Raw genomic sequence first — 12,934 nt, 5'->3', positions numbered from 1 at the left:
CAATTCAAGTTAATAAAGTGTAGGCTTAAGAATATTGGACTCCAGTCCAGGAAAGCTCGTGACGTAATACATATATTAGTCTAAGATTCTACGAGAGACTTTGGGCTGAATCCAGACTTAGTAAGTTGAATGTAGGACCCACTGAAATGAATGGGACAAGTTAAAAGAAGCCATGACTAAGTTCTCATTGATTTCTTTTTTTTTTTTTTACAATAATTTTTATTCAAATTTTCATAAAACATACAAAACAAAATCATAAAACATTCAAAGACAAAAAACAAAACAAAACAAAAATGATTAAACAAAAAAATAAAATGTTGACTTCCCATTTGTCGCAGATCAAATCAGTTGTAGGTCTACAATATATAACAATCCTGTCTCTTAAATTATATTATAAAATCACTTTCCTCCAGTAGTTATCTTAATTAATCATCAAATCTCATAAACATTACTTTATTCTTTCCACAAAAAGTCAAAGAGAGGTTTCAATTCTTTAAGAAATATATCTATCAATTTTTCTCCAAATAAACATGTCGATTAACCCATCTCGTTAATAATAATAATAATCTTATTGTCATAACCATAGTCCAAATAAACATATCGATTAATCCATCTCATCAAAATCTGTTAGGTCCAATAATTTCAATAGCCATTATTCCATTATCCATATTAATTCCATCTTCAATAGTCCTGTTAAGTCCAGTAATTTCAGTGTCCAATCTTCCATTATCAGTATTCCATAATAATCTTGCTGTCATAGCCATAGTCATATAATAAGAGTCTGATGGGAATTTCCTCTATCCCAAATATTTTCTTGCCATCAATTCTGAATAAGTTGCTGAAATATTGTTGTAAAATCATATCTGTGTTCTTCTTTTTTACAAAATGCACTGGCTCATCTCTTGAGAGTTTTTCCATTGTCACATGGCTGCAGTTAATTCCATAGATTTTCTCTATATCAAGCTCCATCACGTCATTCCAGTCCAGAAGATTATCCAAGCCATTGATAACTTTATCTCTAATATCTTCATTAATTTCTTCAGAGATAAAGTTAAATTCCAAACAGTAGATTTTATTTCTAATATCCATAAACTCCAGATCTTTTTCCAATTCCACATTTGTTCCAATCTCCAGGGCTTGTATCTTCCCTTTATTTTTTCTTTTCTCATCTCTGATCTCATTCTCCTCTCTCACAGGATCCCCTATTTCTTTAAGCTCCTGCGTCATTTTGCTCAGTTCAATTTTCAGCTCCTTACTGCCCTGTCACAGGGTTTGTTTCGTTATCTCAATCTCATCCATTATTTTCTGAAACATAATTACTTCCAGATTCTCAGCCACTTTCTTGATTGCCATTTTTAAAACCACCAAAACAAAACAAAACAAAAATAAAGAAGAACCACTTCTTATTTCAGCAACAATTGGGTTAATATTCCAGGCTTGATGACATCACAGTATAAACAGAGCAGCCTGCCTTATCTCTCTATGTTCAAGAACACAAAACAAATTTAGTTCCCAGCATCAAAACAGTTAGTGGCGTCGTGAAGAAGCAGATTCGTCAAAATAAAATAGACCAAAAAGAGAATAGTCCCAGACAATATAACATTCCTCGGAATAGAAATCCCTCTTCTGTTTATATCTTTAGAATGCACTTCCAGGACAGCTTTTTGCAATAGAAACAGAGATAAGCTGTTAATTTCGTGAATAACAGATAAGAGTTATAGCTCATCCAGAAGTTCTTTAAAGCTGATTCATTTGACAAATCTCTTTTTGCTGCAACAATTTAAACCAAGTAAAAAAAATAATAGAAAGAAGGGTGCTTGCCTGTTAGTCCGTTTTCTCTTTGAAGAAAAGATAAACGTATCGCATTAATCAGATAGAGCTTGTTCGGAAGTCCGTCCGGCATTGCTGGCTGGACCTTTTCTCATAAATTAATGAAATCCAGTCCTCCCAACAAAAACAGGCTTTTGAGGCTGATCTCTACATTTCTCCCTGCCCGGGAGAAATTTCATCAGTCAAAAAAAAATGTTCTGACTGATTTATATCTGAATAAGCTTCTTTTGAGGCGGGAGCCCGTCTCAAAAGCAGGCACAAGCGAAGTCACCCTTCCCGGAAGTCCAAGTTCTCATTGATTTCAATGGGAATGAAGCACCACTATCTTAGACTATGTCCAACTTTGTGTTGTTTTTGCTGTCGGGGACATTCTAAATAAGATGTCCACTTCATGAAAACAACAATAATTGTTATTTTTTTTAATGTACCACAATAATAAAACTAAAAGCTTCATAATAATTGAAAAACAAACCACAGATATATTGGGCACAGTAATCCGGGGGGGGGGGAGAGAAGCACACATAGGTAACTGGGGGGGTGTATAATGTCTTCATGGAAGCTCAGCCAGTATTTGAATGCTACAGCTCTGTTAATGAGGAAGAAGAGTGAAAGTAGTACCCCAAGGGAAAGTCCAAGACCTGCACAGAAAATGTATTTTAGTGTAAAAAGCAAGGATAGAGAACTTGTGCCCTTCCACATATTGTTGAACTCCAATTGCCATCAGTCCCGGCCAGCATGACAAATGGTCATTTCTCTGTAGATGATAGGAAATTGTAGTCCCTCAACATCTGAAGGGCCACAGGTTCCCTATCCCCGTTATATTTATCCAAACTTTCCAAGAAGCCTTTTATGACTGTTATTTTTTTATCTTTCCTCAACACAAACAACACTAATTTCACTATACTGATGATGATATATTGTTCCAGTAGCAATACCACCCAGTAGGAAAGGAAATGCATGTTCAGAGAGTAACAGTGGGGTGAACTTACTATCTGCAGGAACTAGGGCAGAGCTGAAATGCCCTCCCATTTTGACTACCCCATTTGCAGGCAGCAAAAACGAAGGTGCATTTTGACAGTTTTGGGGAAGGAAGACAAAATGAAGTGAAAGGTTTGGGTTTGCTGTTCACTCCACTCAGCAATTGCTGATCATCATCCAAATCCCCAAAACACCTCTAGCCAATATTACAGCACGACATGGCGCTGCCAGTCAACAGCTATTCAGGAAAGTTGCTACAGACATGAAACACAGGCAGCAGCAACAACAAAACAGCAATAAGGGGTGAGTAGTTCTGCATCCCTTTTCGCCATCAGTTCTCCCCACACAATTCAGAGAGAACTATATGCCTGTGTACAACTCAGTATGATGGCACTGCTTAAATTTGCCCCACTGGTGATGCATTTTTGCAAAAATAATCTTCATCCTGAAAAATACATGTATAATTGCAGGTTCAGACATTTATTCTTTTAGAAACCATATGGGAGAAATTGGTGGGAGGTGGGAACAGACCAAAACCTATGCCAATAACCACAAGTGGAAACACTCTAATTGTGTCATTTGGATTTATTATAGCCAATGTGTCACAGTCAAAGTGTCTTAGGCTTGTGTGTGGGAACATCTGTTGTTAATAATACTGAGGAAATGTATTGTATGATTTTTTTAAAAAATTGGCAATAGATAGAGCCAATTCACATGACCATTGGGCATATGGTAGCTACTGGAAATCCACTTGAAAACCTATGCATGTCAGCAATCTTGCATATAGTTAATTTTGCATACATCCTATGGAATCCATGTAACTAAAGCCAGATTTCTATGTTACAGGAGCAACATGGTTTCTGCCCCAGTGCTGTCCTGGTAACATAAAAATGGAGAACCAGGTGGGAAAGGAGTGACTGTGCAAGAAGAACCACACTAATAGCAGAGGCTAAATCAGAAGGGGAAGTGTTATGAAACAAACTGTACTGTGTATATTAGTGTATGCATTCCAAAGCCCTAAAATCCCTTAACTTTAAGCAGCCGGGGGGGTGGTGGTGATTAACTGGCCTGAGTTGATAACATTACAAAAGTTATTATGGAGACACGGGGGGTATTCAACACTACTCCTACCCGTTTAACTTATTGGACATGACTAATTTAGATTCATTCATTTTAATGGGTCTACTCTGACTCAGTTGAATAAAACCCATAAACATAATAACCAAAATAAATGCTCTTTTCATCTGAATATTTCCAAAAGCAAGTCTTTGAATCAGGGCTAAGTGTATGCCACAAGTCCAGCAGAGCCCAAAAGTGTGATGTTGGCCTAAAGAATTAAATCTTCCTGACCATTTCGACTTTCATTTTCTTAAAAAAGTCTAGCCTTTCTGGCTGTATAGGTTTGGAAGTGTGTGGACAATGCCTGCTAAATTCTCACAAGTTAGAAAGACAGCTGAATAAGATTTCCAGTAAATGGATTAGCGACACCAGAATAAATTATAGAGGAATTATAGTGACAGAATTCAGTCTTCCTTGATGTATTTTGTAGATTGCCCAAATATAGAATTTTAAGTGTCTTAGCATGGAGTACAGACTCTCTCTGAATCTTACCCTTCCCTCTCTTGGCTTCAAAATCTGAAATGGTACCCCCCGTTACCCTTCTGCAATCTGTTTCTCCCCTTTCTCCTCTGGTCCTTGAATCCCAGGGCAACAGGCTAGATTCAGGATCGATTTGTAGCAAAGGTCCTCAGAGAACCAACAATGCACACACAAAAATCATGTAAATACTTTGCCAATTCAAACAGAAGCTGAGTTGTTATGTTTGTTTGTTTGGCACATAAGACAGGGCAGTCTCAGGGTGATTTACAAATATGTTTAAAAACACACCAAATTGTTAAAAATGGCCATCAAAATTGATTTAAGAAATCATAACATAAAACATCACCAGCCTCTGCAGAAAAACAAACTTATCAGCAACCTCAAGTGGCACCAACAAAAAATCTTGACACAGCCGAATCATATTCCATCAAATGCTTGGGAGATGAGGAAAGTCTTAACCTGGTGCTGAAAAGATGCCAGTATTGGCGCCAGGCAGGCCTCACTTGGGAGAATATCCCACAGGAATTCCCTGTTTACAAATACATTTAGCCATAGACCACTATTCCATCTTGCCACTGTAAGCAGTAAACTCAAAGGGGTGTTTGTCACAATGTCTGCCAGACACTGCAAGGAACACTGAAGGAAACTTAGTGTATTTGCAACAAATCATTAACATTCCTAGGACAAAGCCTGGAAGTGATTAGAAGACCACAAAGGATACAGGTGCAAACTGTACCAGATGTTCAAAAACATTCTTAGTAGGGTTGCCAGGCTCAGTGCCTGAGAATGATTCTGTATCTTTAAGAGAAGAGAAAATTCAGCCAAGTGCAAGTTTTCTTGCAACACTGTAATGGGAAAAACCACAAGGTGAAATTCTCCCTTCCCCCTTAAAGATACAGAATCATTCTCAGGCACTGAGCCTGGCAACCCTAATTCTTAGGTATGTTGAGGGGGGTATAGTACAGAGACATAGTACCTTGTCAGCAACTAGTTTTGCTGGAGAAGGAAGTACAGATTGGTGGTTGATGTTTCCCAACATACATACATCCAAGGACCTGTTGCCTCCATGCTTCTTTTGCCTCTGGTTTAGCCCAGGGACTTTTGCCAGATTCCAGCCAGAGCAGTTCTCATTGGGGGAATCCTCATCAGAGGAAGACCAGGAAGCTTGGACCCAGCTCTGGATCAGGCTCCATCTGAGTAAGAGGAGCCAGGGTCCTGTGAAGAGGACAAGGAAGGGCCGTCAGCACCCAGGACAAGTTCAGCCTCTGATATTGAAGCTAAATGGGTCCCAAGCCCAAAGGAGAGGCGGCACCTCAAATGCCAGCTGGAGATCTGGTCCATCTGGAGGAGTGTCCAACTACAGGCCTGGACTCCTCAGGAGTAAAGATTCTGGCTGCAAGTAGCAGATAGGAATCAGCTGGGGTTTGGGGTGTGGTTCAAGAAGATCCAGCTCAAAAACCCCAGTGCTAGGCCTTAAGAGCTGCTGAAATATCATCTGCACACCAGCCCTGTACCTGATTGATCTGCTGCTCTCCTATTGATGCTAGACCTGACTATGGACTATCATGGAATAGCCTCTTGCTTTGCCCATGAGCTACTGATATCTTGACCCTGGACTGCTCTGAGCTTGCTTCTTGCCTGATCCCTTTGTTGTTGCAGATTCTGGTTGGACTCTGACTTTGGTCCTGGATACTGCCTTGCTGTTGCCTTCATTTGTGTTATTACTGGGAAGTGTCTCGTCTGTCAGTAACTTGCCCCTATGTTAAACAGATGAGAACTTGGCTTAGAATAATAGCATCAGCAAAAAAGGTGAGGAAGTATTATTCTTCTGTTTCATAGCATCCTAGATCGTGAAAGCAGTACCAATCAGCGGGGCAGGAAAGGTAAGGTGGCATTGCATACCTTCTGGACAGCAAGTGTTACAGCCACTTACCAAGAGGGGGAAGGATGGAGGGCACATTATGGCGTGCAGTGCAGTGGCAGGAGCATCAGATTGGCACTGCCACTGACCCCACACCACCCTTAGCTCCATGTGCCTCCCCCCTCCTCCACTCAATAAATGGCAGTAATACTTGTCATCCAGAAGTCAGGTACACAAAGCTGCCCCACCTTCTCTGCCCTAGCTTTGCTGTCCCACTGACCACTACTGCAGGAAGGTGCAGGGAAGCACATCCACGATGACCAATATGTAAAATAATGAAAATATAATTTATTTCAGATCAGGAACAGTTTGTACAGCTAATGAGCCTCACTACAAGTATCCAAGGTTGCAATCCTATGCATACTCACATGGGAGTAAATCCAACTTAGCACAGTTGGACTTACTTCTGAGTAAACATACAAAGATTGAACTGTAAAGTGTTCACATTACATGCAATACCATGCCATAGCCACAAAGCCTGCCAATATACTGAAGAAAGAAAATAAGGAATTCCTCTGGTTTTGCAGTACCAAGGCAATGCCTTTGGTAAAAAAATGCTATTCTATCAAATGGAGAACTACTACAACTGCTAATTCCAGCCCATAATTACAGTGATCTTCCTGATTTTACACCTCTAGTGAGCTAAATTTGGGATCTTCCTAACAACATGTGTTCAGCGTCTGACTCACAGGAACTAGACAAAACAAGTGGGCTGGGGTTGTATCCAGTGACTACTTCACTGTGCTTAGGCCCCTGTGAGCTGAATGTTCAAGCTGCATCTGGCTAGCACTGCTGGCTCACACACATGAAAAATCACGTCTGTGAAAGCTGGAAGAAACAAAACAAAATCTTTGTGTTACTCTAGAGATGAAAGCATTTCTTTTATCTGCTGTAAGACACAACCTATAAATCTCCTTTCTGTGTTTTGTTGCCTCACTTCCAGTTCACACAAGCTTGCACTCTTCCGCTGGGTAGCTTCACTTCATTTTAGAGTAAAATGTTTCCTAGAATTCATTTTAAGTATCCTGAGTCTTTGACCCATCATTAGAAGATAAAATCCCTGACCTGGCACAGTGCTAATAGGTACCCTCATCAGGGTCTCTGAGGCTGTCTTTAATCCAGCAACTCTCCTTGCCAAACTCCCCAACCTGTTTTTTAAGCTTGGGAGAACGTGAAATGTTATTCAGCTGTTCTGTGTAGGAAGCTGCCAGGCAGGAAAACATATATTTGAATGTACACAGGAATCTCGTGAATGTACATTGCTAAATTGAAACAGTACAGTGCAACTATATCTTGTCTTTTTTTAAATGATGCAGTCAATTTTGTGTGTGTGGAGGAGACACAACATATGGGTTGTTATCAGATCTGATAGTGTGCCCGTGTGCACATTTGCATCCACATGGGTCTTACACATGCATTTGCTAAACAGTTAAGTTTGGGAAATCAGCAACACTGTTCCTGAGATCTTTACTGCAGACAATTGCCAGCCTATATACAAAATTGCATTGGGTTTAATAACCTTGCATAGGGTTATATTCAACACAGCGCTAAGGAGAACATTCTGTCAGCACAAGGATTTCTTAACATAACATTCCCCCCCCACCGCTCCACACACCAAGTCTGTCCTGGAGTTTCCTCCAAACCTCTGGAGCAGACCTGGGGATGGTGTGGGGCATGTGGGGGGGGTTCCATTGCACAAGCGGAAGTTGTTCCACCTGTGCAACTATTTAGTTGAATACTAATCTGAGTGTTCCTGGTTCAGAAAGCCAGGAAAATCATATCAATTTCTGGGTCAAGAACAAGGGGAGCCCCACACAGAGTTCACTACAGTAATCTAGTCTTGAAATTACCAATGCCTGAACTATTGTGGTCAAGCTTTTCTAATCCTGGAACTATTCAGACACATAGATGCTAATGTGTTTTAATCTTTTTAGTTTCTGCTGATTTTAATTCTTTCAAATGTTTTTAACAACTTGTTTAACTGTTTTTATTGATAATTTTATTATTTCTTGTAAACTGCTTAGAGATTTTATTACAATCAAGTGGCATCTAAGTTTTGTTAAATCTTTTACACACACACACACACACACACACACACACAGAGAGAGAGAGAGAGAGAGAGAGAGAGAGAGAGAGAGAGAGAGTCACACTTACAAAAGGGGGAGCTTCAGCACTTACAGAAAGCCTTTAGACTGTAAATTCTTCAGAGCAGAGATCTGTTCCTTAATTTGTACACTAGTAATATAGGTGTATAATAATGGCAACCTATTCCAAAAAATCATAAATGCCTCAGGGCAGGTGCTTGGTTTTAGCCAATGAGCCCTGTATCTGCAATAATATAGGCCTCCTTTACAGAATGTGTTTCGGGTTTGCATTTTCTCCATAATCTTAACACCAACCCTATAAGGCAAGTCAGGCTTATTATACCAAATGGGCAGAGGCGGGAGGGGGGCTGAGGCCAAGAGAGAACGGTTTGCCTGAAGCCACCTAGCATATTCATGGCAGAGGCAAGACTGAAACCAGGGACTTCCCAATTCAGGGCTCAGTCTCTTAGCCAGTACACCATGCCAGATATCACACAGATGATGTGGATGATTTTCACCTGTAAGTGTTAAGTAAAGAAAAATAAATAAATAAATAGCATATGAAAATGGCTCAGGTTCTTTTCTGAGAGAAGACTTTTAACTGCCACAGGATTCCATTGTTTTTAATACAGATGAAGATACCCACCTCAAATAGCTCCTTGTTTGTTTATTTGTTTGTTTGTAGGATTATTTCTAAGCCACAAAATCATTCAAAAATACCACGGTGATGTACAACTCAAGCATTAAAACATTATGAAATTATATAATCATAAAATATAAAACAACCGACCAAGACAATTCTCTAAAAATGTCTGATGAAACAGAACTCTGGATGGCTGCCTGATTTCAATGAGAACAGGGATTACAGTGCTTAATGGTACTGATTAAAATACTGTAGGAAATTGTATCCAATAACCCCGTTTTTAACATACGGTTTTTATTTCACCACAGAATGAGCTCTATGTGTGGTCCTAAACTATCTCTTTTAAATTCTGTAAAAATTCTGCTTGGAATGGCTGAAATGTGCTGTGCGCAATATGTACTAAATTCAAAGCTGAAAGGTGCTGTGTACAGTATACTAAGTTCAAAGCAAAGACTAAAAGAATGCCATGAACAACAGATATAAAAGCAAATTTCCTGTTTCACAGTACAGTCAGATAATGAGGGATGACTTGGAATTCCTGAACTTTGGTTAAGGAAGGAAGAAAAAGTTCCACCAAAATTCAGAGGCCTTGTATGTATGACAATATCAGGATTTAGGTTAATCCAGCCAACAATTAAGAAATGTTTAACGCTCAAGGGGTAGAGACTGAAGTCTAAACATCCTATGCTGTCTTCACCAGTGACACACAACACTGTGCACATAACTCCAACTGAAGCCAATGCCACCTACTGAAAATATTTTTTTTCGCCCAGATTTAAGGAATCCATGGTCCTATGCATGCATTTCAAACCCACCTCAGTCCATCTGTAGTGGGAGGATCATGCTCTCACCCAAACATAGCAATACCAAAATCTCAGATTTGTTCATTTTTTATGAGCAGCTCTCATTTTTGACTTAGGGAAGGAACCAAGAGTTTCCACCTTCAAACAATTGGATTATTTCTCTAGCCTTTTCCTTTGCCTATGGATTACATGTAAACCCTATCTGTGACTTTAGTTATTGGTTACAACAGTAGAAGGCAGGCACAAGTTCTTTTCTCACTATGTAAATAGGCAGAATACTAAGCACTAGTTTGTTTATCTAGAATTTGGACAAAATCTGGTAAACCAGGTGCTAACCCAACCTTTACAAGCAGTGTAGCTTAGATGTTCCTCATTATTAAGAAAATAAACAACGAAGGAATAAATAAGGCAATGTAATATTCTACACATACAAAAGAAACAGAAAAACAGTAGAATTTTACAAAAGCACACCAAATAAGGCAAAAAGCACCCTGTGTTTTGTGAAGAATTATTTCAAAGCACTGGAGATTTGGGGGGGATTCTGGGAAAATGTGGAGCCCCCAATGAAATGGTGAAATCTATTGCTTCATTAAGTTCAAAGCCCCCACTTTATTTATTCTTTTCTGCCCAATGGATAACAGAAAAAGCTGTCAAATACTGCTATCCTAGAGGTTATTAGTTACATCATCGCAGGGCAGCAAAACTGGATTTGGCAACAGAAAGACCACCTCAACATCCCTCTGGAAGATCAAGATTATTTAGAACTCAAAAGTCGCAGAATCACAAGGTCCATTAATTATTTGAAAGCAGATGTTTTACCCAAGCCAATTCAAACAAAACCACACTCTTGCAGGCACATTCCACGAAGGGAAGAAATGTCAATACACATTCTGCCATTTCTCCTACTTGTTTTTACATTTCAAATTGGTCTCCATTTGTTTGAAGAAACAAGTGCTTTGTTGTTGCCAAAGAATTACTCAAATTGCTATTATTCCAACTAGTTAACCAGATTATCAGGACAAACTTCAAAACTGTGGCATGCAGGCTACTCATAGCAAAAAGGTCAAAGAGCGTATCAGGATCTTAATTGGGAATAGGCATATTGTTCAATACTGACCTACAATGTAAGCTTTTTGCTATCACATATTCACAAAGTTTCTGCAGACATAAAAGCTAGAAGGAAGGAAGACAGGGAGGGAGGAAGAGACAGAGAGAGAGAAAGAAAGAAATCCAGTAGCTTGTGATGTCCACCCTGGTGAATACTGATGTCAAAACCAGTATCATCCTTAAGCAAGGGAGGGTGAAAAAATTAAGTATTGTTTTGACATCTTCCCACATAACTTTGATTCTAGATATACGGGAATCTGTTTGCATTCTTTCACATTCTCTGTCTCTCCCTATAAGTTTTTAAGGTGGGGTTGAGTGAAAGAAAACACTTGGAGGAGTGGTAACCAATATATTGTATATTCGTCACACAGTTAGCTCTATTCTCTTCATAATCAACAGTCGCCAAAACAAAGCTACCTTGTGCAAGTGTTTCTTAAACTTCTCAGATTTCAGTTTGGTTGCACAAAGAACCTTCACTGCTAGCATTTTCCCAAGGCTCCAGCCAAATGTTAATTTTACCTGCTTGTTTCCCCTTTCTGAAACCTGTGTTCTATTCCTGCCCTCCATGATAGCAGTACTATGGTTTCTAGTTATTATTTGAAGAGGTAAGAAAAGCCACCAATATGATTTATTTAGCAAAGTCAGGAGCCAAGGGGGGTAAGATATTAGAGCGCTTTCTCATTCAAAAACTGAAAGCTGGCTTGCCTACTCCTGATCAAAGCTTGTGGAAATAGAGATACGCTTTTTAAGAGGACTGACAAAGTGTTTAATCCACAGAATAAAGCTGATTTCACAACTATTATAGACAGCTATCCCAAAATTTCAAATACTAGATCAACCAACCAACCATCTCATCCCTCCTATTGGATTTTAATGTTATATGATTATATGGTTGTAACCAATCCAGAGACCTTATGGTGAAGAGCGGGTAAGAAATTGCTTAAATATATAAATACTGCTCTGTGGAGTAGTGAATGAGGTATGTTGGCAATATCACAAGTATTAGCCAACAGATACTCTCCAGAGCTGGCTTTTCTCCATTCAAGGCAAACCGCTCTGAAAATCTGCAGAAATGTTTTTTCCCGAGACTTTGTCTTAAACTTACATTTGCTTACAAAGCAGTGGAAGTATTAACAAACTGCCACCACCATTCTTAAAATGACACATCTATATTCACTCTCAGAGGTCCCTCATTTATGTGAGAGATAAGGCTATGGCTCAGAAAGAGCTGTCTCTGGTACCTCAACATGGATATTTAAAGAAATACATAATACATACACACACATTTAGGACTGGAAAAACACTTTCCAAAACAGCCATTAGGTTGATATCCATGAAAAGTCACAATGATGCTTAAGCCACCTTTAAGTCTCTCTTACTATTTCTGTGAACGTCTAATAACTGTTAGCACAAAATAGAGAGATGCGGGTCATTCAAATGTACATTCTTGTTGACATAACTTTTATGTTCACACTGTAAAATGAATCTGAGAAAAGTCACTTCATGTGTGACATATGTAAGTCTCAACTCCTTCAAAGTTTTGAGTCAAAAGAAGCTTGAAAACTAGTGTCTGTTGCAACAGTCTAAAGAAAGTAAAGGTTAATTCTGGTTACTCAGGAAAGGCACATGCCTTGGGAAATGGTCTCTGCTGATGTGTTTGGGTCTCTCACCACTTCCTTTTGGAGTGTCAGCCTGTCTCTTGCCATCAGTGGTAGCTGCCAAGAGGAATCTTGTATCAGCAGCATTTTGGCAGGGTACAGGAACAAGGAAGCTAGCCAGCCCACAACAGTATGGGAGCCTTCTGTTTCATTGCTGGCCTTACAACTCAACATTTCCTACCAGGCAAGAAGAAAGTATAGACCTGAAATTATTTAACTGCTCAGGTCCGGTTTACACAAATGGATAAAGTAAATCTACATATTGTATACAACAGAATTAGATTGTGGAGTGAACTATACTTCTTTAGATG

At 39.3% G+C, this 12,934-nt stretch overlaps 1 protein-coding gene across 14 annotated transcripts in view; it reads right to left on the bottom strand.

Moving 5' to 3' along the window:
• The window catches only part of LIMCH1 (LIM and calponin homology domains 1), a 272,533-nt gene that overhangs the window by 216,405 nt on the left and 43,194 nt on the right, over positions 1–12,934 (bottom strand). The window contains exon 1 of one of the 14 annotated variants that reach the window (XM_061585018.1): positions 5,384–5,703. The exons of the other annotated variants lie outside the window; for them this stretch is intronic. Within the exon in view, the coding sequence (XP_061441002.1) occupies positions 5,384–5,446 (63 nt within the window). The 5' untranslated portion in view covers positions 5,447–5,703. Of the gene's footprint in view, positions 1–5,383; positions 5,704–12,934 lie in introns of those variants that run through there. 14 annotated transcript variants of the gene reach the window in all.

Source organism: Rhineura floridana, chromosome 9 (genome assembly GCF_030035675.1).
Source record: "Rhineura floridana isolate rRhiFlo1 chromosome 9, rRhiFlo1.hap2, whole genome shotgun sequence".
NCBI lineage: Eukaryota > Metazoa > Chordata > Lepidosauria > Squamata > Rhineuridae > Rhineura > Rhineura floridana.
Note: the sequence above shows the minus strand (reverse complement) of the source record. Positions and strands in the feature narration are given on the sequence as shown.